At 43.0% G+C, this 22,500-nt stretch overlaps 2 protein-coding genes across 2 annotated transcripts in view; one reads left to right on the top strand and one right to left on the bottom strand.

Annotated features, from left to right (window-relative positions):
• The first annotated feature begins 264 nt into the window (after positions 1–264).
• On the top strand, positions 265–8,992 carry LOC310785775 (mediator of RNA polymerase II transcription subunit 30). The gene is made up of 5 exons (XM_083646918.1): positions 265–399; positions 2,171–2,376; positions 3,887–4,045; positions 5,129–5,218; positions 7,284–8,992. Exons 2-5 carry the CDS (start codon positions 2,179–2,181, stop codon positions 7,377–7,379), a joined length of 543 nt encoding a protein of 180 aa, XP_083503044.1. The 5' UTR covers positions 265–399; positions 2,171–2,178; the 3' UTR covers positions 7,380–8,992.
• A 6,106-nt stretch (positions 8,993–15,098) lies between these two features.
• LOC310785083 (exostosin-1c-like) overlaps positions 15,099–22,500 on the bottom strand; it is a gene marked incomplete at its 5' end in the record, with an annotated part of 23,580 nt that continues 16,178 nt past the window's right edge. Inside the window, 7 exons of the mRNA XM_083646072.1 lie at positions 15,099–15,379; positions 15,799–15,970; positions 18,690–18,850; positions 19,465–19,551; positions 20,605–20,700; positions 21,405–21,523; positions 22,235–22,367. Of these exons, the coding sequence (XP_083502198.1) occupies positions 15,194–15,379; positions 15,799–15,970; positions 18,690–18,850; positions 19,465–19,551; positions 20,605–20,700; positions 21,405–21,523; positions 22,235–22,367 (954 nt within the window). The 3' untranslated portion in view covers positions 15,099–15,193. The remainder of the gene's footprint in view (positions 15,380–15,798; positions 15,971–18,689; positions 18,851–19,464; positions 19,552–20,604; positions 20,701–21,404; positions 21,524–22,234; positions 22,368–22,500) is intronic.

The following is a 22,500-nucleotide window of genomic DNA, read 5'->3' as shown; positions in this document are numbered from 1 at the left end:
ACTTCTAATTATTTGCTTTTTCCCCCCTCCATAATTTTAATAGTTATGCATTGAAAAGCTATGATTGAAAGTCAGTGACCGAAAAAGGCGGTATGCACCTAATTTGGTTGCAATCTGCCATTAAACGCAAAGAAGAAGAAGAAGAAGAAGTTACAGAAAAAGGCGTGCTGTCACCATCTGGTGGTGGAAATGAAAAATGCAGCCTCCTCCTCCTCCAGGAAATGACGCTGCCGCAATGAAAACAATAACGCGCTGTTCCTTGACCACACACCAGTGGAAAGAGCTCTTCATAATGTGCTCCTTATTTGAATGACTAAAAGTGTTAACGTCAATATTTTTGCAACTACGCAAACCGGAGGAATTGTGAAAACATTTAGCCAAAGGACTTGATTTAGTAAGGTAAGCAGCTGCAGCTGTCTTGCTGCAGAGCTAACACGTAGCGTTAGCGGTAGCTAACTAGCTGCTAACCCAGTCTGCCTCTAACGCTAGCTGTCTGTTGTGAATGTGATTCTTCATTGTTTGGGCTAAACGTGGCTGCTGCTTCTGTCACTCACTCGGGAAGAACCGTGAGTTTCTTTGTCTTTTTTTAAGGTGCATACAAAAGGTAGCGTGCTTATTTTATTTTATTTTATTTCAACTGTATCCAGGTTTAGCCTCATGGATGAACGAAAAGCAGCACACAGCGTTACACAAGTTACAGACGCCACAACCAACCACCAATCACATGACCGCACTATTATGAACCACAAACAATCAACGTTTCATAAAAAAAAAAGAGGCAATTTTAAACTATGAGGAAAAACAATTACCACTTTCACATCATCTCTACCTTTAAACATAGTTTTCAAAACATTTAATGAGACCAGTTCCTACCATTCCAGGTCCTCCTGGAGCTCATCCCATAGGGGCTGAGAAGAACTGAAATGCCTTTTTACCAAACTGTACGAGCCTTTTTGTTACATTCAGTATTAACGGTAATATTGTTTGTCTGCCCGGTCAATGTTATTTCAGTTGTATGTATCACTGCACTTTTTAATTTGTATATGAATTATCTTTGATCATGTGGGTTGGTGACTTGTTAATCAACCACCTTATGTATGCAGATGACCTGGTCATCCTTAGCCCATATAGTGCTGGTCTCCAACAGCTTCTGAGAATATGTTCACAGTATGGTGCTGATTCTGATATAATATACAATGCTAAAAAGAGTAAGATCATGATTGTCAGAAGTAGAGAAGACAGACATTCAACCTGTCCTGACCTCTATCTTGCTGGCACTGCACTCGGTGTGTGCAGTGTGATCACATATCTGGGCCATATTATCTCAGATGACCTGTCTGATGACAAGGACATCTTTAGACAGCGTCGGAAGCTGTATGCTCAAGCGAACATGCTGTGTCGCAAGTTCAGCATGTGCTCTGTACCGGTGAAGATCTCACTTTTTAAAGCATACTGTACACCTTTGTATACTGCCCACCTGTGGTGTTGTTATAAACAAAGCAGCATCAGAAAGCTCACAGTGGCTTATAATGACAGCATGAGGCTGCTGTTGAGACCTTCAAGAAGCTCTAGCGCGAGTCATATGTTTGTTAGTATCGGAGTTCCTACCTGATCTGCTGTCCTGCAGAATCTGATGTATAGATTTATGTGTAGGGCATCTGTGTCAGAAAATGACCTCATCGCTGTCCTGACTAACCGTGTACACAGTTCTGTCAGATTATTTTCCAGACTGGAACCATTGGCGAACATGTCTGTATATTAGGCATTGAGCATGTCTGTATGTTAGACATTGAGCATGTCTGTATGTTAGACATTGAGCATGTCTGTATGTTAGACATTGAGCATGTCTGTATGTTAGGCATTGAACATGTCTGTATGTTAGGCATTGAACATGTCTGTATGTTAGACATTGAACATGTCTGTATGTTAGGCATTGAACATGTCTGTATGTTAGGCATTGAACATGTCTGTATATTACGCATTGAACATTGTGGAAGGCCTTGCATGTTTCCCTTTTGTTGTTATTTTCTTATTTTGTACTGTGCTGTTTTTTTTTACTGTTTCTTACTGTGATATGGATCTCCCTGGGTCTGAAATAAACAATTGAATTGAATTGAATATCAACAGTTACCTTCTCCCTCTGTCTCCCTCTCCCCTCTTCCGCTGTCAGGTGACGTGATGGCAGCTTCCTTACCTCAGAAGGGGCTGGCAGGGATGCCCCCCAGTGCTGCCCCAGGCCCGGGCCAGCCTCCCATGCCCCCACAGGGCGCCCTGAGAGAGATCTCCCCAGTGTTCCTCTGTCGTATTGGACAGGAGACCGTCCAGGACATTGTCACCCGCACTATGGAAATCTTCCAGATCACACGGGCCACGCAGGTACTGGACGTGGACACTAGCCGCTGTACATCAATACATGGCTTTCTTTTGTGTGGCCACACTAGGCCTGCACGATATGAGGGAAATCTGCGATGTGCGATAACATTGTTCAATATAGCGATGACGATACGACTTGTGATAAATAAACAAATATTAAAGTATGCATATTAGCTATACAGTTCCTATGTCTTTCTGCTTTAATAATGCTAACATAGACCCCAAACATAGCCTATGCCCACTGAATAAAAAAATGAAATACACACTGACTCTAGCTCTGAAACTACACACAGCGTGTTTGGGCTTTGGCAGAGGGGCGGAGCGCACTGTTGTAAGGGAAAGGTGTACGCTGGATTTACAACACAAGACAAAAAGGTCACATGCTGAGTGGGAATGCATGACGCATGTAAATAAAACCACCTTTGTTATTCATTGCGTTTCAGGCAGTCTTTGCGATGTGTTTATTGCGCATGTTCAAATAGCGATGACGATGAAAATACGATTAATTGTGCAGCCCTATGCCACACCACACTCCATCTAAGATGCAGGTAGTATAATGTGAATGACATGTTTAGCGTGCAGTACACACATACTTTGCACAGGTCCCTTCACACCTTCTAAATGGGAAGGATCCTCTGGTAAGTTCAGCGTATAAGAGTTCCACCAAGCAGCCTCATAGTTGGATGAAATATCATATTTTTTACGTGTTTTTTCCTTCGTCCTCCTGTTTGAATTTCCCAATATCTCCCCATCTCTCCCATACAGTTGCCTATAATAAGCAAGAAACAGGGCTACACACAAGTTGAGTTTTTATTGAAGAACAAGTTGCTCGCTAGATCACGTGTGTATGCCGATGTTGTCGGTGGATCGCAATCTCTTTATTATTGAATGGTGTCGGGTGACAAAGATATGTGACTTTTACAGTAAAAAAACCAAAGCTATTTTACAATAACAGTGTGCAGTTATGTGTGCCATTGTCTCTGTAGAAAAGGCAACGTCACATATCAGAGCTGTCTATTTCTCACATGGATAAAGCCATTTTCTCTCTGTGTCATTGTTTGGGTGAGAAGAACATCACATCGTGCTTTTAGACTTCACTTCAGCTTCAGTTCAACTTCCACTTTCAGAAAGTCTGCTTGTTAACTGGATGGCTTATTATGTCTTTCCTGCAGAGTTCCTTTCCCCTCTTGTCAGTCTGCATTTGTGCCATTTTTACATCCGACTTGGCGACTGTCTCTTAGTCATCCTTCCACCCCCACCTTGTCTGTCTCTGTCTCTAATTACTTCTCACTCTCTTTCCCAACACGCTCTCTATCTCTATCTCGCTCTCTCTCTCCTCGCTCTCTCTCTCTCTCTCTATCTCTCTCTCTCTGTCTCGCCCTCTCTCGCTCTCTCTCCTCTCTCTCTCTCTCTCTCTCTCTCTCTCACGGCCTGCCTCTGCCCGTTTATACTGAAAGCGTTTTATTCTGAAATGAAAAGTGAACATGTGAACTCGTGTGTTCTTTGCCCCTAGCTTCCTAATGGTGTGACGCAGAGCCAGGCTGTGTACCAGGACCGCTTCGGGAAGCTCCAGGAGCACCTCCGTCAGCTGGCCCTGCTGTTCCGAAAGCTCCGCCTCCTGTACGAGCGCTGCGTGGAGATGACCTCTGACCTGCAGGAGGGGCCGCCAGAGGTCAGGACGGAGCTTTACATTTCTGCTTTTATCATCGGCAGGGATGCGAACACGGCGCTTTTTGGCACAACCAGCTTTTTTCAAGGCAATTTGGGCGACTTCGGGGGGGTTATGGGCGACCGTCAAATCTAGGATTACGCCATCGGTTAAGAGTACTACGCAGGGCGGGTCTTGCCAGGTGGAGTCCAACTCCGGTGGGATCCATAATACTATCGTTAAGATGAACCTAATGGCTATTAGAGTTCACAACATGTAGCCAAGCTGTGTGTGTAACCCTATAACCCTCTGGCTCACTGTGTATAGGCCTAAAAGTCCCTCTTTGATGTGACCAGACAGTATATCTTACATATCTGTGCACATGGTTTACTAATCCATGGCCACAGTTAAGGGAGTAAATTGTAATAAAACCATGCCCACTGATTTACCATATTTGTTTTTGTACCAGGCGACCCCCGGGGGGCTCCACAGTCCTCCTTATTGCACTAATATGTTTATAGATTAATACGGTAATGCTGCTGGGTGTGGAATATTCACTCATTCAGCACAGAAATGTGTCAGTTGCTCTCGTAGTTTTATAGAGAATTTGTGAAATAACTGGTGTGATGGTGTCAGTGTGCCGCCTGCCACGCCACAGAGAAAGAAATGTATCTATGAATGATACATGAAATATAGAAATGGTATCTCAGGGAAGGTGTTGGAATTACGAACTCCATCATCTCATTTTTCAGACAATAGTAGCAAAATGCTGCTTGAAATTGAGGCCCATGTGTTTGGCTTTGTCTCAAGGTATTATTTTCTACGCCTGCTGCGACGTGCCGTATTAAATGAAACCGGAGGAAAAACAACTGCTGAACACTTTCATTTTCACCCTGTACCCTTTTCTGTCTTTTTTGAGGTTACTTTAAATTCCTTAAAAAAAATTACGGTAGGTTTGTGAATCTCAACGATATTTTTCTGCTCGTCGTGTCCTTCGCCGCCGCCACCCGGTCGTCTTTCATCATCAAAAATGCACCCAGTGCGTTGATACAAACCGTTTGAGGGGAGAAACATGAGACGTTCTTTTCATGTGTTCCATGTTCCCAGCTGGTGCCGTATGTGGGAGACGAGATGAGTGCTGTCAGAGTGGAGCCTTGCAGTCCCGCTGTCAACCAGGAGAGACAAGAAGTGCTCGAGGTGCGTTTCTGTTCTCTCTCTCTCTCTCTCTCTCTCTCTCTGTCACAGATAATCACAGATCATAATTTACAGCATCGTCTGCAAAAGATTAATTCGGGTGAAATTGTGTATAAAGGGATCCTCAGCCACCTATTTTACACTGTTTTACAATGTTTGTGGCATCTCTAAGTAGCTAGTTGAGCAGTTGTGAGAGATTCCACCTTGATCCGTTGCTCTGCTGCTCTTAGCAAACTGTTGCTAGTTGACTTCCCTGCAGCAACTCTACAAGCTTACAAATCAAATCTGTATTCATTGTAAAATAATAAATAATTGGTGCCACATCTATTTTAGTCCCGGGGTTAAAACAATGTCAATAACACAGAAGGTCTTGTACCTTACGCTTGCGCTCCACTACCTGCGTTGCGTTGCCATCAGCGTTGACGGTTCTCCTTGCTCCACAGAGCACATTGACTTTTGAAGTTCAAAAGTCAATGTGCTCTGAACGGATTCAACCAGTTCAACGATGGCAATGCCTGATGCTGGATTGCTGCAGTGGAGCAGGACAGTTATCCTGCATTCCTTTATAACTGGGGACTGGTAATCTTACGACTTCAAAGGTCATGAGCTGGGACGGTGACGTCACCAGAGCTGGTATTTCCCATTCCAAACTCGTAGGAGCCTCAGCAGCCCCGACCTCAAAAATCCAAGATGGCTGCGCCGCACAGCTACAGTAGTTATAATCGTAGTAATATTGTTTAGCATTTCTGTCTTGTTTGTGTCTCATTAAATCAGCTGTACACACAGCACTGCATAACTTCTATCTGTGTGGACATGAGGCTGCAGTGTTTGTATGCGCAAAATGCCGCAAAATGCCATGTTGTCAATTGTTATTGCTAACAATGGCCAGCCTGGCTAGCGACTGGATCTGACCAATGAACAGTGAACTTCCCAGCTCAAGTTTTCTGCAAATGGAACGCTAACAAAACGGATGTGATGTCGTTTAGCCTCCACATCCCAGTTATTTTGCGATAAAGGAACGCACCATTTGGCATCAATATAACATGGGTGACACTACAGCACTACAGCATTCTGACAGCACATTCTGCCACCAAAGATATTATATTCTTTAGCCTTTAGGGTGAGATGAATGAACCACGAAGAAAGAATGTCTGACACAGTCCAAGCAGACTACACATGGTGATCTACGTCAGTGCTGCTCAAAGTGCCGTCCGGCGGGGACCCCCAGGGCTGCTTGTGTGGGCTCCAGGGGCTGCCCAGCAAAAAGGAGAATCATTTATTCTCACTATAATTCCATCCATAAGTAACATAATGAGAGAATATGACTATTTGGGTCATGGGTTTCATACACTTTGTGTAACAAAAACCTCTAAAAGCAAGAATCTGATCAAACGGGGGGTCCGTGGGGTCTAATTAGTGTCAGTTTAGGGTGAACAAGTTTGAGAAGCCCTGATCCAAAATGAGAAAAAGAACAACGCCACTCGACTGCTTTAACTAATCGTGTCACATTTTGTGAGCTGTGAAAATCCCCCGCAAATGCCTCTAGGTGGCCTCTAGGTGGCAGCGCCAACACAGTTAGAGAAGCCCGTTGGCATAATGGCTGAGATGCAGAATCTCCATGTGATTTGCAGCATAAATACATATTCTTCTTCATGTGAACATGAGAGCCAACGCTCCAGCGGGATCAGGAGACATGGCTGCTTGGGAAAGTGCCACCAGGCAGCCGCCTGGCAAATAGTGATACATTTTGCCTATGGCTGGAATCCTGTCTGCTCTACCCACAACTCTGGCAGGTAACCAGCCATTGTTAAGTCCCCCCCCCCCCCCCCCCCCCCCTCCCCTTCCTATTAAAAAACACACACACACACACACACGCACGCACACACACACACATTTAGAAGGCTAGAATTTAGAAGTTTCTCTTTCGGGGGCCTATAAACTGTGCCCCCCCCCGGGCCTGACTCCTTGTCCCTCCTGGTATCAGGGGCTACGTTTGGTCTGCTCTAATTACGCTGCTGACTGGTGGTGGTGGATGATGATGATGTCTGTCTTGTGGTCCCATCTGCAGAAGGTACGCCAGAAGAACCAGGAGATGAAGGTCCTGATGGATCAGATGAGGAACCTGCTGTGGGACGTCAACGCCATGCTGACCCACAGGAAATGACAGCACTGACTACACTGGAGGACGCAGCCTCTCCTACGAGACGAGGTGCTGCCTCGACAGACACACAGACTTGCAGAGGGTTAGGCGTGATGACCTGACTTGGGCGAAAACCTTCCGTCTTGGCACTTGATCGCTGAAACGCCGACGTACTTTTTCTTCTCCCAGCACCTTCCATCATTGATTATCTCTTGTATAGTAATAGAGAGCCGCAGTAACGAGTCCGGAAATCATCGATGCTAACAGTCCTGGTTCTTCACTGTTTTCGCCTATGGGAGTTTTGAATGGGTTTTTGGCGCGATGCTTCTAATAATCTCTCTGGGCAACGCTGGCTTAATCAAACGCGAACCAGTGTTTAGTAATATCATCTTCACACACGAGGACCACTTTTATGAGTTTTGAAGCTTTTACGTGCCGTTAAAAAGGGCGGCTAGCTAGCAAACGGCTAAATGAGACTACACTGTTGAGTCGATGGGGATATTATACGTCAATAACGTCATCACTTCAAAGGACGAACACGGAAATTCTCTTTCCCTCACCTGGTTCAGCCCCGTTCAGCCCGGGGTAATCAGTGCACACATCAACAACAGTCCAGGTTGAGCGCTGACGTGACGTGGAAGCCTATGCGACACTGTGTGTAGTTCTGGATTAGCTTAGCTCGAGCTTTTTACTTCTAGGGCTCGCATTTATGCTACAAAACTCATGAAAGTGGTCCTCATGTGTGAAGATTATCCGACTGAATTCTGGTTCGCGTTTAATTAATCTTGCGTTGCCCAGAGACCGTATTTGAAGCATCGCGGCAAAAACCCATTCAAAAATCCCATAGACAGAAACAGTGAAGAACCAGGAAGTCCGGGACTTCCTGGTTCTGACTACAAAAATACATCATCCCTGCAGCAGCTCTCTATTGAGAGAAAACAACTAATCAGATGGGATGAGACTTGGAGACGGCTGTGATGTCATCCTGATACACTCCACCTCTAGACTCTTAACTTGACCAAAAATCCAAATTCACAAGAATAGCGCTTTTTCTTTTATATACATATATTCAAGGCAGCTGACAACCCAATGAGAATTATTCTTATTTTCCCCTTTTGGATGTGGTTGTCCGGGGCTTTACTGTATTCAAATAAGTGGCGAACTATTATTTTTTCATACTTCTTACATAATCTGTTGAAACCTGTATTGCCTCAGTTGTTTAAACGTTGTATTCATGGTGTTTTGTGCGTACTTGAGACCAGACAGACTTTTGATTCATTGCATTTCATTCTCCCGGAAAGCACAGGAGCTGATCTGATGACAGTGCTGACAATAGGAACAATGGCCTCGCTATCCTCTGTGTTTTTGTACAAACATTAGTTATTACAACATTTGTCTCATGGGTTCAAGATCCAAATTAGCCTCTTGGCAGCTATGCATCTCAGGTGCTGCGTGTGTGTGTGTGTGCGTGTGTGTGTGTGTGTATGTATGTGCGCGTGTGTGTGTGTGTATGTTTAATGAGATTAGCTTCCTGAGTGCTAGTCAACACACCTGTCTACCCTTAGGGTGTTGAGACTTGTTTGCCGGTGAATTTATTTTTGTAAACTGCAGGATAATAAAGTTACTGGGTCATTTCTTGTTTTTGTACAAAATAAACTTTCTTTTTCTAACTAAATGTCCGAGCGTAATGTTGTAAAGTGCTGCTCGTAAATCATACAGGCCACATTCAGAACCTTGACCTAACTGGATTTTGACGCCCCGCTGTGCCGTTTGCAAGGCTGCACTTCCATGCAGACGTGTGTGGCCTCCTGTGAGATGATGAATGTGTAAATCAAGGCTTGTCCACCGTCACGTTCTGCTGGACCAATTCTGACTAAACTTTCCTTTAATTGGATTGGCCAATGCTGTCACATGGCCCAGGGATTTAAGTGAAGTGTGTGCAGGACCTGGCATGTCCAAAACTCACTGGTGCACAGTGCACACACATCAGATAGTCAACAGAGAGAGGCCGCTCAAATGTGCATATCTCAGTCTGCAGAAAATCTTATTTTTACAATGTCTGAATCGGGCCCATGCTAATCCGTGAAGGTGAAATGTGTTAATACAGTTATATACCATACAGTCGACTGGGTTCCTGCAATTTGGAAAAGTATGGAATTAGATGTTAGTAATTTCCAGGTATGGGAAAAAAAAAAAGCGTATGGAAAAATATGTTTCCAGGCTATAGACCCTTTTCACGGGGGCCATTTTGGGTCGAAAAAGTTTCCAACTTCCAATCATGGAGAGAGATATACATATCTATATATATATATATATATACACATATACATACATACACAAGGAAGTGGGCTATTAGCTCACCTAGGTAAACACATGGATGTGGTGCAGAAGGTTGTTAGTTCATTCCTTGCATCAGACTACTATGGCTTCAGAACTATTGTCATTATAAGCTGGTGACTCTAAGATACCAGCAGTAATGCATCTTTATCATCCATAGTGTGAAGACTGATATGAATAAGCTGATGAAAGCCCAAGTCCCTCCCTGCCTCCAGCTCATTGACATAAACAGCTGTTTGGTGTGTAGTCGTTTGCTAGTTCAAATCCCACCTGTCTCACTCACTGATGCTTTCAAATCAGATGCCAAAGCCCAAACTGAGAAATAGACAGAGATGGGAAAAGAAACACACTTTCTTTACTTAAGTACAAGTACAGTTAATTGTGTCAAAAAAGACTACTCTACTAAAAGTAGAAGTACTGATTCAACTTAATTACTCAAGTAAAAGTAAAAAGTACAGGCTCTGAAATGTACTCAAGTATAAAAGTAAAACTGCCAGGCGAATAGAAACTCACGTCATATTAATATAATTCAAATACTATTGAACTTGAAAGATCCCTTAAAAACATTTTTTAAGATGCATAAAGACTATACTTTGATTAATAATGCACATAATGCGTGAAATGCATTTTGAATGGTGACAGTCAGAGGAAAGAGTGATTTAAAACCCTGAGAAAACCTTCCTTAAGTCGTCTGGCCTCGTGGCACAGAGAGTTTGTTTGCAACCGATCAGTATTGAGGGTTTGGTCACTTTTGAGGTCGTGGGTTCGAGTCTCAGTCAGTTTTGAACAGCAACAGCCAGAGGAAAGAAGGAAATGCTCTGAGAAAGCCCCTCTTAAGAAGTGTGACCCAGTGGCTCAGAGAGTTTGATGGCTGCCCAGCAGTATTTAGCTTGTGGTTTCAAACCTCAGTAACTTTTGAGGTCGTGGGTTCAAGGCTCAGTCAGTTTTGAACAGTGACAGACGAAAAAGATAAAAGCTCTCAGCGAAGAGCTTTGAGTACGAAGGGGAGCTGGTGGTGCGATGGATATGTCGACCACATAGAGACGTGGAAGCATGCAGATGGCTCGTTCAATTCCTGCTCCACCACCACTACGTGGAGCTTGTCATAATGTCATTCAACCTATTACATTGAAAAGATCCAGAGCTTTTTTGGAAAGATGACATAATGAGTATGAAAGACAATGAGTTTTGGCCTGTCAGATGTGACTGGGGAGGGCATTCCAGAGGGAGGGGGCGGCTGCAGCAAGGCCCTGTCAGAGGCCCCCCTGTCACAGCTTTAGCAAAGAGATACCTGTGATGCTTGTCAAAGTGGATATAAATTGTATGATCATATTCAGCCACACAGTGAGATGGAGATTTAAAATGGTGAGCATTTTTTATTTTATTTATTTATTTTTATTTATTTATTTTTTACTACTGCATGGGGGAGCCTGGCCCCCCTGGCCCCCATTAACTCCGGCAATGCCAACACTTTTTTCCCTCTCTCTCTCTCTCTGTTCTATGTCTCTCACCCAGAGGACACCCACGTTGCATTCAGCTACAGTCAGTTAGATTCAGCTTTGGGGGTGGTGGTGGTGATTGCTTAAACCTGCGCTAAACCTCTGGTGTCACTCCACATTTACTCTTTAGGCTTTAGGCAAGGTGCCACAATAGTCTACTGGAAATTTCTTGGACCCAGTAATGTTGTTTCTTATTAACTTTTATGATTGAAATGTCATAATTATGCCTAGTGGATGAAATTAAACTTGGTTTCTAAAAGGGGTTTTAGCAACCAAGTTGAATTTCATCCACTAGGCATAAATATGACATTTAAATCATAAAAGTTCATAAGAAAACGGCCTGGCTTGGAAACTTTTAGACTGAAGAAAATGCCACTAGTTTGTGGATATTAGTGGGATTTTTGACCAGTCTAAAAGGGGTTTTAGCAACCAAGTTGAATTTCATCGACTAGGCATAAATATGACATTTCAATCATAAATGTTCAGCTTGGAAAGTCATCTTTCCAAACAAGCCGTGGATCTTTTAAGTTTAATAGAATTTGAATGACATTATGACAAGCTCCATGTAGTGGTGTTGGAGCAGGAATTGAACGAGCCATCTGCATGCTTCTCTGTTGCATGTTGGGCAATTTGAGCAATTACCATAATGAGCTAATTAATTGCCGAAACTGGAAATTAGCATGAATTCTATAAATAGTGAAGCTGAAACCAGGAAATTGTTATACTGTATTGTTGCTTTTAATCAATTTAGAAAGGTGATCTAGAGTCTAAATTGATGTTTGGAAGTCCAGAAATTAATCTGTTGCAATAACAGAGTCTACTTAACGCTAAAATATAGCCTTTTCCCGATTTTGGCCAGGCACTTCAAAAGTCATACACAGATAAATACAGCATCAGTCGCAGTGCCTTGTGGTTCCCTGTGTATGTCAGCTGCCTTCAGAGGGAGAGGTTGTGAGTTCTAACCTGCGATGTGCACAGACTGAACTTTCATCTGTGTATTTTGAGGCAGCAATGTTATTTATATTTGAATAAAAGTGGAAATAGGCATAACAATCTTCTTTTAGTTTTTATTACACTTCTAATTAATTAATATTAAAGCTGGCTGCTAGGCGTAAATAGCTAGTGATGGGAAAGACAGGATGGTGCCGTCTCCTCCATCAGGAATTGAACCAATACCCCACCTGTCACATAGCGACAGAGACAGAGGGACTCGTCATGCTGAGCTATGAGCTGTTGGGAGTTCACCTTCTGAATTCTACACACTATGTTCAAACTGACAACAACACAGAGCATAAAGAGTGAGATAGGTCAGAATTGAACAAGTGAGCAGCAGTTTATCTGACTGAGCTAGAGTCAGAGACTGACTAGACTCCTACATCAGCTTATTTCTATCAGTGTTCAAACTACTGATGATGATAAAAAATAGCATCACCGGTGTTGCCTGAGGCAGGGATTGAACATGCAACCTTTGAAGATCACACAACATCCACATGTTTGTCTGAGTGAGCTATTCACTTGTTAAGCTCTGATGTATGAACTCCCAACAATACTACTTCCGGGTCCAAGCGCCAAGCTTCCAAACCTCTCTGCCTGGTCAATATGGCACAGTGCTGTGTCCTTCATTGTTGGAATAAATCCAAGACGAAAAAAAAACGATTCAACTGTCATTCTACCACTTTCCTTGCAATGAGAAAGAGAAGAGGAAATGGCTGCAGTTAATAAAGTACGTTACAATTCTGTAGAAAAACAAAGTTTGGCGCTAAGTCTAAACAGATTATCTATAAAAAGTTACGTTAAGTTAAAAAAATATATTTATAAAAAGATATCTAAAAAGATTCACGGGATCCGCCCTAGTTGTTTTGAATGAGGCGAATGAGGAGCGGTGCCGCTTGGCCCCGGAGGTGACGCGGGGTGAACGTCTGTCGTCAGTCTTAACAACCGAATAGTCCACTTCCACTTATGTTTTCATATTGTAGCTTTAAACCTTGATCTGTGACTGTTGAAGTAGGTCTGACATGAAGGAGATAAGAGAGGAATATGAGTGTGTGATTTGAAAAAGAAAGTTGCGCTTCACAATTAGGAAGTTCTTTACCAGACTTAAGAGCCTGAAAATCTTCAGTAAATATCCAGCAGTTTTTTTTAAGATGATTTTTTGGGGGGCATTTCTGCCTTTATTTAGATAGGACAGTAGGCAGACAGGAAAGGTGAGCAGTCAAATCACCAGCAGTCAAATCACCTGGCCTAATGGACAAGGTGTATGATTTTGGATCAGATTGTAAACTTTTTAGTTCAGCAATTCCAGACTTTTCTTTTAGAGTTTCAGGCATTATAACTGATTGGTAGTTGTCAGTTTGTGACATGGCTTTTCCATGAAAAAATTGCACATAATGCGTAAAAGCTGGGAGAGCGCGAGACGAGAGCGACAAACAAACAACGTGACATTTGTCTGTCATGCATTAAAATTAAAGTAACTAGCCTGTTTTGAAAATGTAAGGAGTAGAAAGTACAGATATTTGTCTTAAATTGAAGGGAGTAAAAGTAAAAAGTTGTCAGAAAAATAAATACTCAGTAAAGTACAGATACCTGAAAATCCTACTCAAGTACAGTAACAAAGTATTTGTACTTAGTTACTTCCCATCGCTGGAAATAGATATACAGTACATGGTCCCATATGAGTCTAGATGAGTTTAGCTTTTGACAGCTTTCCTTTTGGCCCAGACAAACGTCCCATATCCGTAAAAGTCAGCTGTCTTTTGTTTTCACTCTCATATCTCGAGGAGGTCAGGGACCCAACCCAGATGTCAAATATGTTCTGAAAAATCTACATAAAAGTCTGGAAATCTGAGTCTGGAAAAGCATGGAATTCTGAAATGGAAAATGTGTAGGAACCCTGAGTAGAGCATACTTACTGTACACACACACACACACACACACACACACACACACACACTGTCAAATTAGTTGAGAGTTTGGGATTTTGGGATATCGGGGCTGTGTTATGCTATTAAATCTGCATTAAATAATGTGTGCAGTAGCACTCTGAGGTCTTAATCTCTTCACTTTTTGCTTATTCGTTGAACACGTCAGGAACCCTTTTCGGCAAAGCTCAAGGGTGACGACGCCCTCCTCCTCTCATGACGACGCCCTCCTCCCCTCAGCTCTTTCACGAGGACTGGATGCTCCAGTTACCAGGAATAGGGTTTAAAGCGTTCCCTGTTGCCTTCCTGGTAGATGTGAGGCTACACGATTCAAAGTTAAAGTCAATTCAGCTCCCTCTCTGCTAAAAATATATAACGCACTGCACTTGTTTGGATCGAGGGTATCCGCCAAGTGGGGGGGAAAAAACCCAAACCAAACCAATCATTCATTTTAAGGAGCACCGTGCCAGAATTTGCATTTAGAAATCTTTGTTTTATTGGGTTTTTACAGTTATAGCATGTTGATGTGAAATGATCCGTTTCCTTGGCAACGGTCCCTGCACACAGCTGAGACACATGTGATGGCTGGAGTGTGTGGCACCAGTACCAGTCCCTCGGGTGCCATTCCCGCTCCTATTGTCATGGCAACAGCACAAGTATTCACACAGATATGTTCCATTTATTTCTTCTCTCCATAGGGACTGTCCATTGTCATTGAGAGGCCCTAAAGCCCCTAACGTTTCCTCCTCCCATCACTTGCCTTGCCAGGCTGGTGGAGGTGGGAGAACCATTTGAAGCTCGTTTGCAACCAGCTCCCCTTTATATTATAATTATATTTACTTTGTGTCTGCAGAACAGTCCACCAGGGTCTGCCTGTTGATTGTACTTTGTCCATATCACAAATGGACCAGACCGACAGTCTAGTCTCTGTCCATCTCTCAGACAATCTGGGAGCATCGTATCCTGACTGTCCGTCCAAAAGGCCACCAGAGCAGCCTGTCTGTCCGTCTGGTCGTCAGTTTCATGCCCTCTCCAGGTCTGTTGGTCAGTTTCATGCCCTCTCCAGGTCTGCTGGTCATCAGTTTCATGCCCTCTCCAGGTCTTTGTACTTCTTGCGGAGCACCGACACCTGGTCCTTGAAGAGCACAGGGTCCAGGCGGAACTGAGAGTGGACCAGGGGCATGTAGCCAAACCAGCTGGCGAAGGTGTTGACGCACTCCTGCCGCTGGTTGAAGTGCTCCGGGTTGGCCCAGGGGGCGCTCTTCGTGCCCTGGGAGGTAAGAGAGGAGCGGAAGGGGGGGGGTGAGACGAGTTCCTGGCTGCTGGGTCTCTATGATGTAATGGGATAATTTTCCAGGGTGTAATGAAATAATATATTTATATTATATTTATATATAATTATATATACAGTATATAATATGTGTAGTGAAATCATATATTTAATGCTTAAATACACTACAGTTAGGGGAGATTGGCCAATAGAGGACAAGGAGAAAGCTCACTACCAAATTATTTGAAGGAAAATTTATTTAAAAAAAATAGTTGCGTCTTGTGTACAGCAGATTTAATATAATAGCTATACATGTTTGGACCTGTATCACTGCATTGTAACAAGCCTTGTCCTCAACCAGCCTCCTCTGACTACAGCAAGTGAGAAGGCACATTTTGGGTATGGAAGATGCACCCTACCTGTGGGTTGGGCAGCTCCTTGTACTGCTTCCTTTGAGCCACTTTGATTGGCGGCAGGTGGGTCACCGAGGAGACCAGGAAGTTCATTAGGATGTCCTCGCAGTTGGAGGTGCGATCCACCAGAGCCCGCAGAGAGGGGGGCAGGTAGTGAGAGAACAGGTGGTGGTAGTACCTGTGGGACAGGTGAAAACATGAGTCTGAGAGATATTCTCCATCATAATCCACAGATAATAGTGCCTTGGTGCTTTGGAGAGAGAGAGGACGTGCTTTTGCTCAAGGCGAAACCCCAGGTGACTCTGAGCCAGAAATCTCCACTTCAGTAGCACTTGCATAAACCAAACTTACTTTTATTCCTAACTATATTCTGAAGTTTTTTTTTTTACATAGGGGTTTGTTCATAATATCATTCATAACCTGATTTATATAACATTTTATTCCTAAAAACATTGGAGAATCTAATTTCTTTTTAACGATTGTTGACAGTATTTTCTTTTTTTATGGAGTGATAAAAAGAGATATCCAAAATGTCCTCTAAAAACCTTTGTCTCTAATAGGTCAACAAAATGAAACACAGATTTTGAACCTGGCTTTATCCAACGTTCAGATTTCTGTTCTGCAAATGTATGAAAATGAGCACTATTTAAATAGATAATGCATCATTTGCAGGATTTAAACAGACATTTTCAGAAAACGTGTAATGCAAAGATATTGTCTTAATGTAATAAACCGGAGGAGTTTCACGGTGATATCTATTCACTTGGGGGGTGTCTCGCCTCAAGGCATCCTTAAGCAAAACATCAGAGCCTCACCGTACCTGCTCAATAACGTTGCTATGGTTAAGAGCTTCGGCTAAATTTAGTTTGCAATTTTAGAGAGAGAGATTCACGAAAGCGTGTCTAACAAAAAATAATGTATTCCTTTCCCCCCCTCAGCCGTTATTTTCTTCTTCACCTAGAACCTCTCTATCACACGTGATGGTTCTTCTTCCACCGCTCACAGGAACATATTGTCACATCTATTCAGCGTTGTGCAGCTATGATTCTCTCACTCATTATTACCATCGCTGTAAAAATATAGAAACCTCTTCTACTGCCGTCACTCTAGTCTGGATACGAGCGTTGGCTAAATGCCCGACATGTAAATGTAAAAATGTAGGCTATTATTACATAATAATGTAAGTAAGCAGATGCATGATTTAGCACAGCTGGAGGTTAAGGCAAACCAACACCCGAGACCTTGATACGATGCATGTTGATGAGATGTATTTGGGGCAAGGGAACCGTTTTGCTGCCAGCGTCGCCGGTGGGACTTGATACGTACAGTACAAGACGGTGCAGCACAAAGTGAACCCCTCTGGTATGGTGCAGTCAGTCAGTGTAGGAGTCTTCTCTGTTCTTTTCCATTTTTAACACTTACTTATTACATTGCACCTTCCAGAGATAGGACTTCACTGCACCTTCCAGAGATAAGACTGACTTTTGTGTATTTCTCTCTCTTTCAAATCATGTTTTTCCTGTGAGCTTACACACCGAATAATCATATATTATATGGAATCAGGACGTGCTCATTTGTATAATATAGAATTATCCCGAATAAGACAAACTTGTACGCGATAAGTGAGAATAAACAGAATTTCAACTGACATTTGGCATGGCATATTTCTCTATAAAAAAAAGTGAAGGAGAATTTTATTTTTATTAGGTAATGCAGATGGCCAATATTGCTTTCAGCAGACTAGTAAACGCAGCAAAATCAGTGGCCCTAGGTAACATAATGAGCTGGCACGCAGTGGTTCTCTGGAATTCTGGACACAATCGTATTTAATGAGAAGACTATTCTCAGATTTGAAAATGGTTCGAGAATGTGTAAGGAACATAATTAGCAAGAGGAAAAAATATTTTGACCCGAACGTCTGGCAAAAATGACCCGATCGTCTCCGAATGTTGCTTGTGTTCAATAGCTTTCATAGTTCGAGTCTCCTGCATAATTACACTGATGCTGTCTAAGAATCCCCATCCCTCAGCAAACTCAAATATTAACACTGGGCCTTTCTAATTGAAGTAATCCTTCGGTAATTGGCCCTCTTTCTTTCTCTCAATCCTCCTCCTCCTCCTCCTCCTCCTCCTCCTCCTCCTCCTCCTCCTCCTCCTCCTCCTCCTCCTCCTTATTTGGAGCTTCATGTTATTCTGCTTCCTGTCGCTGTTCTGATTCATCAGGTTGTCTCTTTTCATGTTTTCTTAGCTTTCTTTCCTCTCTGAAGAGCTCTGAGAAGGCACTGTGTTTTGATCTAACTCGCATAATAAATCTTTCTTCTTTTGATGTGCGTGTGTCTTGGTGCGGCCTGCATGTGTTTTAGAATATTCACTGAATCACTACGTAAAACTCTCGCCACGTAAAACTCTCGGGACCACAATGGAAATAAGTTTGACGACTTTTTTGTGATATCCTGATGAATTATTTTAGACTGTATGCTTATGGTGTACCGTATGTTTTGATTGATCAAATAAATCAATTCATTCATTCGTCCATTCATTAATTTTTATACGGATTTTTACGAAACGTCTATGGGGAATGAAATCCCTTAGGTCCCATGCCGATGTGGCGCGTGGAGCCGGTGGGAGGGGCTTAGGCTGCATCCTCTCATGCTCGCTCATGCTCAAACTGACATCCTGTGCACAGATGGACGCACATGCCCACGTATAGAAGCGGCTGCACCGCTCAAAAATTTAAAAAAATACAACCGACGTTGCTCTAAAATAGCCCTATCTGTTTGCCTACATGGATGTGGTTGTGTGTGTGTGTGTGTGTGTGTGTGTGTGTGTGTGTGTGTGTGTGTGTGTGGTGTGTGTGCATGTGTGTGTGTGCGTGCGTGTGTGTGTGTGTTAGTGCACCTGTGGTAGAAGGCGGCTCCGGTCAGCACGATGGAGTAGTCGTTGGTCCATTTGGAGGTGTAGCCCCAGGCTCGCTTCAGGGGATCCCAGAAGTGGCTCCTGGGAGGGTAGCCCACGATACGCTCAGGGAAGCTACGCCACACCAAGAAGGCAAAGTTCACCTGGAGATAGATGGGAGTACTTAGATGTATACTGTTGCCAATCTGAACATTTTCCTACAATAATACTTAAAGGAACACTCTGCCCATTTTCAACCAGCTTTGTATCATTAGAACATCAGTAGTATATCAGAAAACTGTAAACTGTTTTGAAGTCTGTCATTTAATTTGACAGTTATTGAGTGTTAAAGTGTGGACCAGTGACATCACTGGTCCACACTAAGTCAAATTAATAACTCATTAACTCAAATCAACTCTCAATAACTGTCAAACTATTCATCATTCATCTAGTTATAGACAGTTATTGAGAGTTGATTTGAGTTAATGAGTTGTTAATTTGAGTTAGTGTGGACCAGTGATGTCACTGGTCCACACTTTAACACTCAATAACTGTCAAATTAAATGACAGACTTCAAAACCGTTTACAGTTTTCTGATATACTACTGATGTTCTAATGATACAAAGCTGGTTGAAAATGGGCGGAGTGTTCATTTAATACATGTGTGCAATAGTCTAGTATGTTTACTAGTGAAATGTGCGCGCACGCATGTACGTACGCACACACAGACACACACACACACACACACACAGACACACACACACACACGCAGACAAACCTCACTGGTCAGCAGGACGGTATCCTCATCCAGACTCAGCACTGCCTCCGTCTCTATGGCAACGTGAGGGAGGAACCGACTGGTGGTCTGAGAGAGACATAGTAAATCTGCTGTAAATAGAGTCTGGCTTGTGTTTTGTGCAAAAACAGAGCAGGACAATGAGAGACGATCAGGTTACGTTAAGTCAATCATTGAGCCAATGAGGTTGAGTGAATCACTATAGATTTCGCCTTGGGAGAGAGAGAGAGAGACAGAGAGAGAGAGAGAGAGAGAGAGAGAGGGAGAGAGAGAGAGAGAGACAGAGAGAGAGAGAGAAAGACAGAGAGAGAGAGAGAGAGAGAGAGATATTACTGTTCTGTTATTATTCTGAATAGATTCCGGTCAACAATAGTCTTCTATTATATTCTATTTTATCACATTCAATTTAATTTTCTTCTGTCTTCCTCTTTGAATATCTTCAGATTTTGTGATTTATGTTACTGGGTAACAAAATGTCTTGTTTTCTGTTTTTGACTCTTTGTAACTGCTAAGTGTTGCTAATGTATGCTTTGGCAATGTAAGATGCACCTTATCATGCCAATAAAGCCCTTTGAATTGAATTGAATTGAGAGACAGAGAGAGAGAGAGAGAGAGAGAGAAAGAGAGAGAGAGAGAGAGACAGAGAGAGAGAGAGAGAGAGAGACAGAGAGAGAGAGAGAGAGAGAGAGAGACAGAGAGAGAGAGAGAAAGAGAGAGAGAGAGAGAGAAATACAAAGGCAAGCAGAAAGAAAATGACTGTGAATGACTGACATTTCTAAAGGGGTTCGACACACAGATCTGTGCATGTCAGATCTACATGGATATAGGAAGAAGAAAGAGAGAAAAATAGATGACACACGCCCATGGATCAGAGACGGAGAGAAGCCCAGAGAGAGAGAGAGAGAGAGAGAGAGAGAGAGGAGGGAGAGAGAGAGAGAGAGAGAGAGGAGAGAGAGAGAGAGAGAGAGAGGAGGGAGAGAGAGAGAGAGGAGAGAGAGAGAGAGAGAGAGAGAGAGAGAGAGAGATACACAAACTGACTGGCTGACTGACAGAGCGTCTGTCACTCAGGCGTCATGGCGCCTGTCAGAGTGAATGGTGACTGTCACTGACGTTGTGCCTCACCTTCCTCCTGCCATCTGTCACAGTCAGGGGGACGGGCATGGGGGGCCATTTGCTCCGGACGGGGGCCGGCTTCTCACTGTTCCACAGGATGATGATCTGGAGCGGGGGGGGGGTGTTATATAACCCATAGAGATATATTTACACAAAGCATAAATAACTGTTAACGTTGACCGAGCAGTAGGTCGGTATTCGTCCTGTGCTGTTGCTCAGTGAAATCAGGGTTAGCTGGTTGCTAAAACGACACATTTCACAGTATTTAGGCTAATATAGTAGATTAGATGATGGTATGGTGGGATATGTAGCTCATTGTGGCAGTATAGACCCTTTGCAATTATAGTAGAGTTGAATAATTAATTGGTGGGGGAAAAAAATCTGTGTTGCAATATGAACTTCTGCAATTTCCAAATCACAGAGGCTGCAGCTAATTGCTTAAGAGAAAGATGGTGCATCTCGAGCGGTTTATCCTCTTAATAAAACGTTTAATGATGTCCAAAATCGATTTCTAAACAAGGTGTTTTAGAGCTCCAGGTAGTCTGTGGTCCATGATTCAAGTACAATATCAAAAGCTTTCATCATGCTTTCATCATGACGTAATGTAATCATACTCAAACTCAGTAAATCCTGCACACTGACATCTATTTTGGTTTTAACAGAATCGCAAAAAAAAAAAAAAAAGTATGACAAGGAAAACTTGTGATCATATGAATCGCAGATAAACATGATTAACACACTTTTAGTATCTATCTGTCTTAGTGTATGTACCGTTCAGGTAATGGTAACTCTGTGTTTGTCTTATTTACCTGTGAGCAGTACTTGGACTTGGAGACCACCTGTAGCAGCTTCATGATTGGCTGAGACTGGGAGACCAATGGGGAGACGGCGTGGATGACAGCTGTGAACTCCTGACCTGGACTGACTCCTGGAGGTCACAAGAAGAAATACAGAGGTCAGAGGGAACGTGACCAGGTGAAGGGAAAGTGGTTTCCATCTCAGTGATGGAAAAAGTGCTCAAATCTTAGTGGCAACACCATTACAGAAAGAATAATTAAAAGTAAGATTCATGCATTCATGTTTACTTAAGTTAAAGTATAGTATTAGCAGTTAAATTCACTTCAGTGTCAAAAGTATATTACTAAGTAAATAAGGTAAGAAGGGTCAGGGCCGGTTCCAGAACAAGATGCCTAGGGATGCATCCTAGATAGGAAGGGGTGCAGATGCCCGGCCTGAACAATTTGACATGTTATTTTACTAAAAATAATACATTTGACCATCATTTCAAGTAGAATGATACCACACAAGCAAGAATATTTCAAGTGTTTCAGGTGATTTACTGAAATATTTGGACCATATAATGATAATACAATTATCTCAACCTTAAAAGGTTACATATAGGTGCCAAAAAGCCATAAATTCACATCAAAGAACAAAGAAAAACAACAATTATAATTCAAGTTTAAACAGTAAGTGTGCAGCTGCAGCATTTATTAAAAAACAAACAAACAAAAAAAAAACTCTTTTCAACTGAGCATGCAGACAATTAAAATAAGGGTGCAATGCGTGCTTTTGCACCCCCGTAGAACCGGGCCTGAGAAGGGTAAGAAGATTGGGATGCAGGCTCGTGTTTGTTTACCGAGTCCCAGGTAGTAGAAAGGGAAGTGTGCGAGGTGCGTGGAGTACTCCGGCAGGACCAGCAGGCCTCCGGGCAGCGAGTTCCACATGTACTTGTTCCTCGAGATGTGAGAGAACACACGGTCCTTAATGATCTGAGGAGGCAAACAGGAGAGGGGGGGTGGAGGATGAGAAAGCAGGCGGCGTGAGAGGGAGATGTTTGCCCTGACTTGTGAAGTGGCTGAGGTGCTCATCTTCTAGACGCCGGTGCCAAATTAATTTTCTCCT

Source organism: Poromitra crassiceps, assembly GCF_964638095.1.
Source record: "Poromitra crassiceps genome assembly, chromosome: 11".
In the NCBI taxonomy this organism is placed as follows: domain Eukaryota; kingdom Metazoa; phylum Chordata; class Actinopteri; order Beryciformes; family Melamphaidae; genus Poromitra; species Poromitra crassiceps.
The sequence above is the reverse complement of the archived record's forward strand: the minus strand, read 5'-3'. Positions and strand labels throughout refer to the sequence as shown.

Coding starts and splice junctions, on each gene's coding strand:
- LOC310785775 (XM_083646918.1), top strand. CDS start 2,179: ATGGCAGCTTCCTTACCTCAGAAGGGGCTGGCAGGGATGCCCCCCAGT. Junction 2,377..3,886: donor AGATCACACGGGCCACGCAG/GTACTGGACGTG, acceptor CTTTGCCCCTAG/CTTCCTAATGGTGTGACGCA. Junction 5,219..7,283: donor AGAGACAAGAAGTGCTCGAG/GTGCGTTTCTGT, acceptor TCCCATCTGCAG/AAGGTACGCCAGAAGAACCA.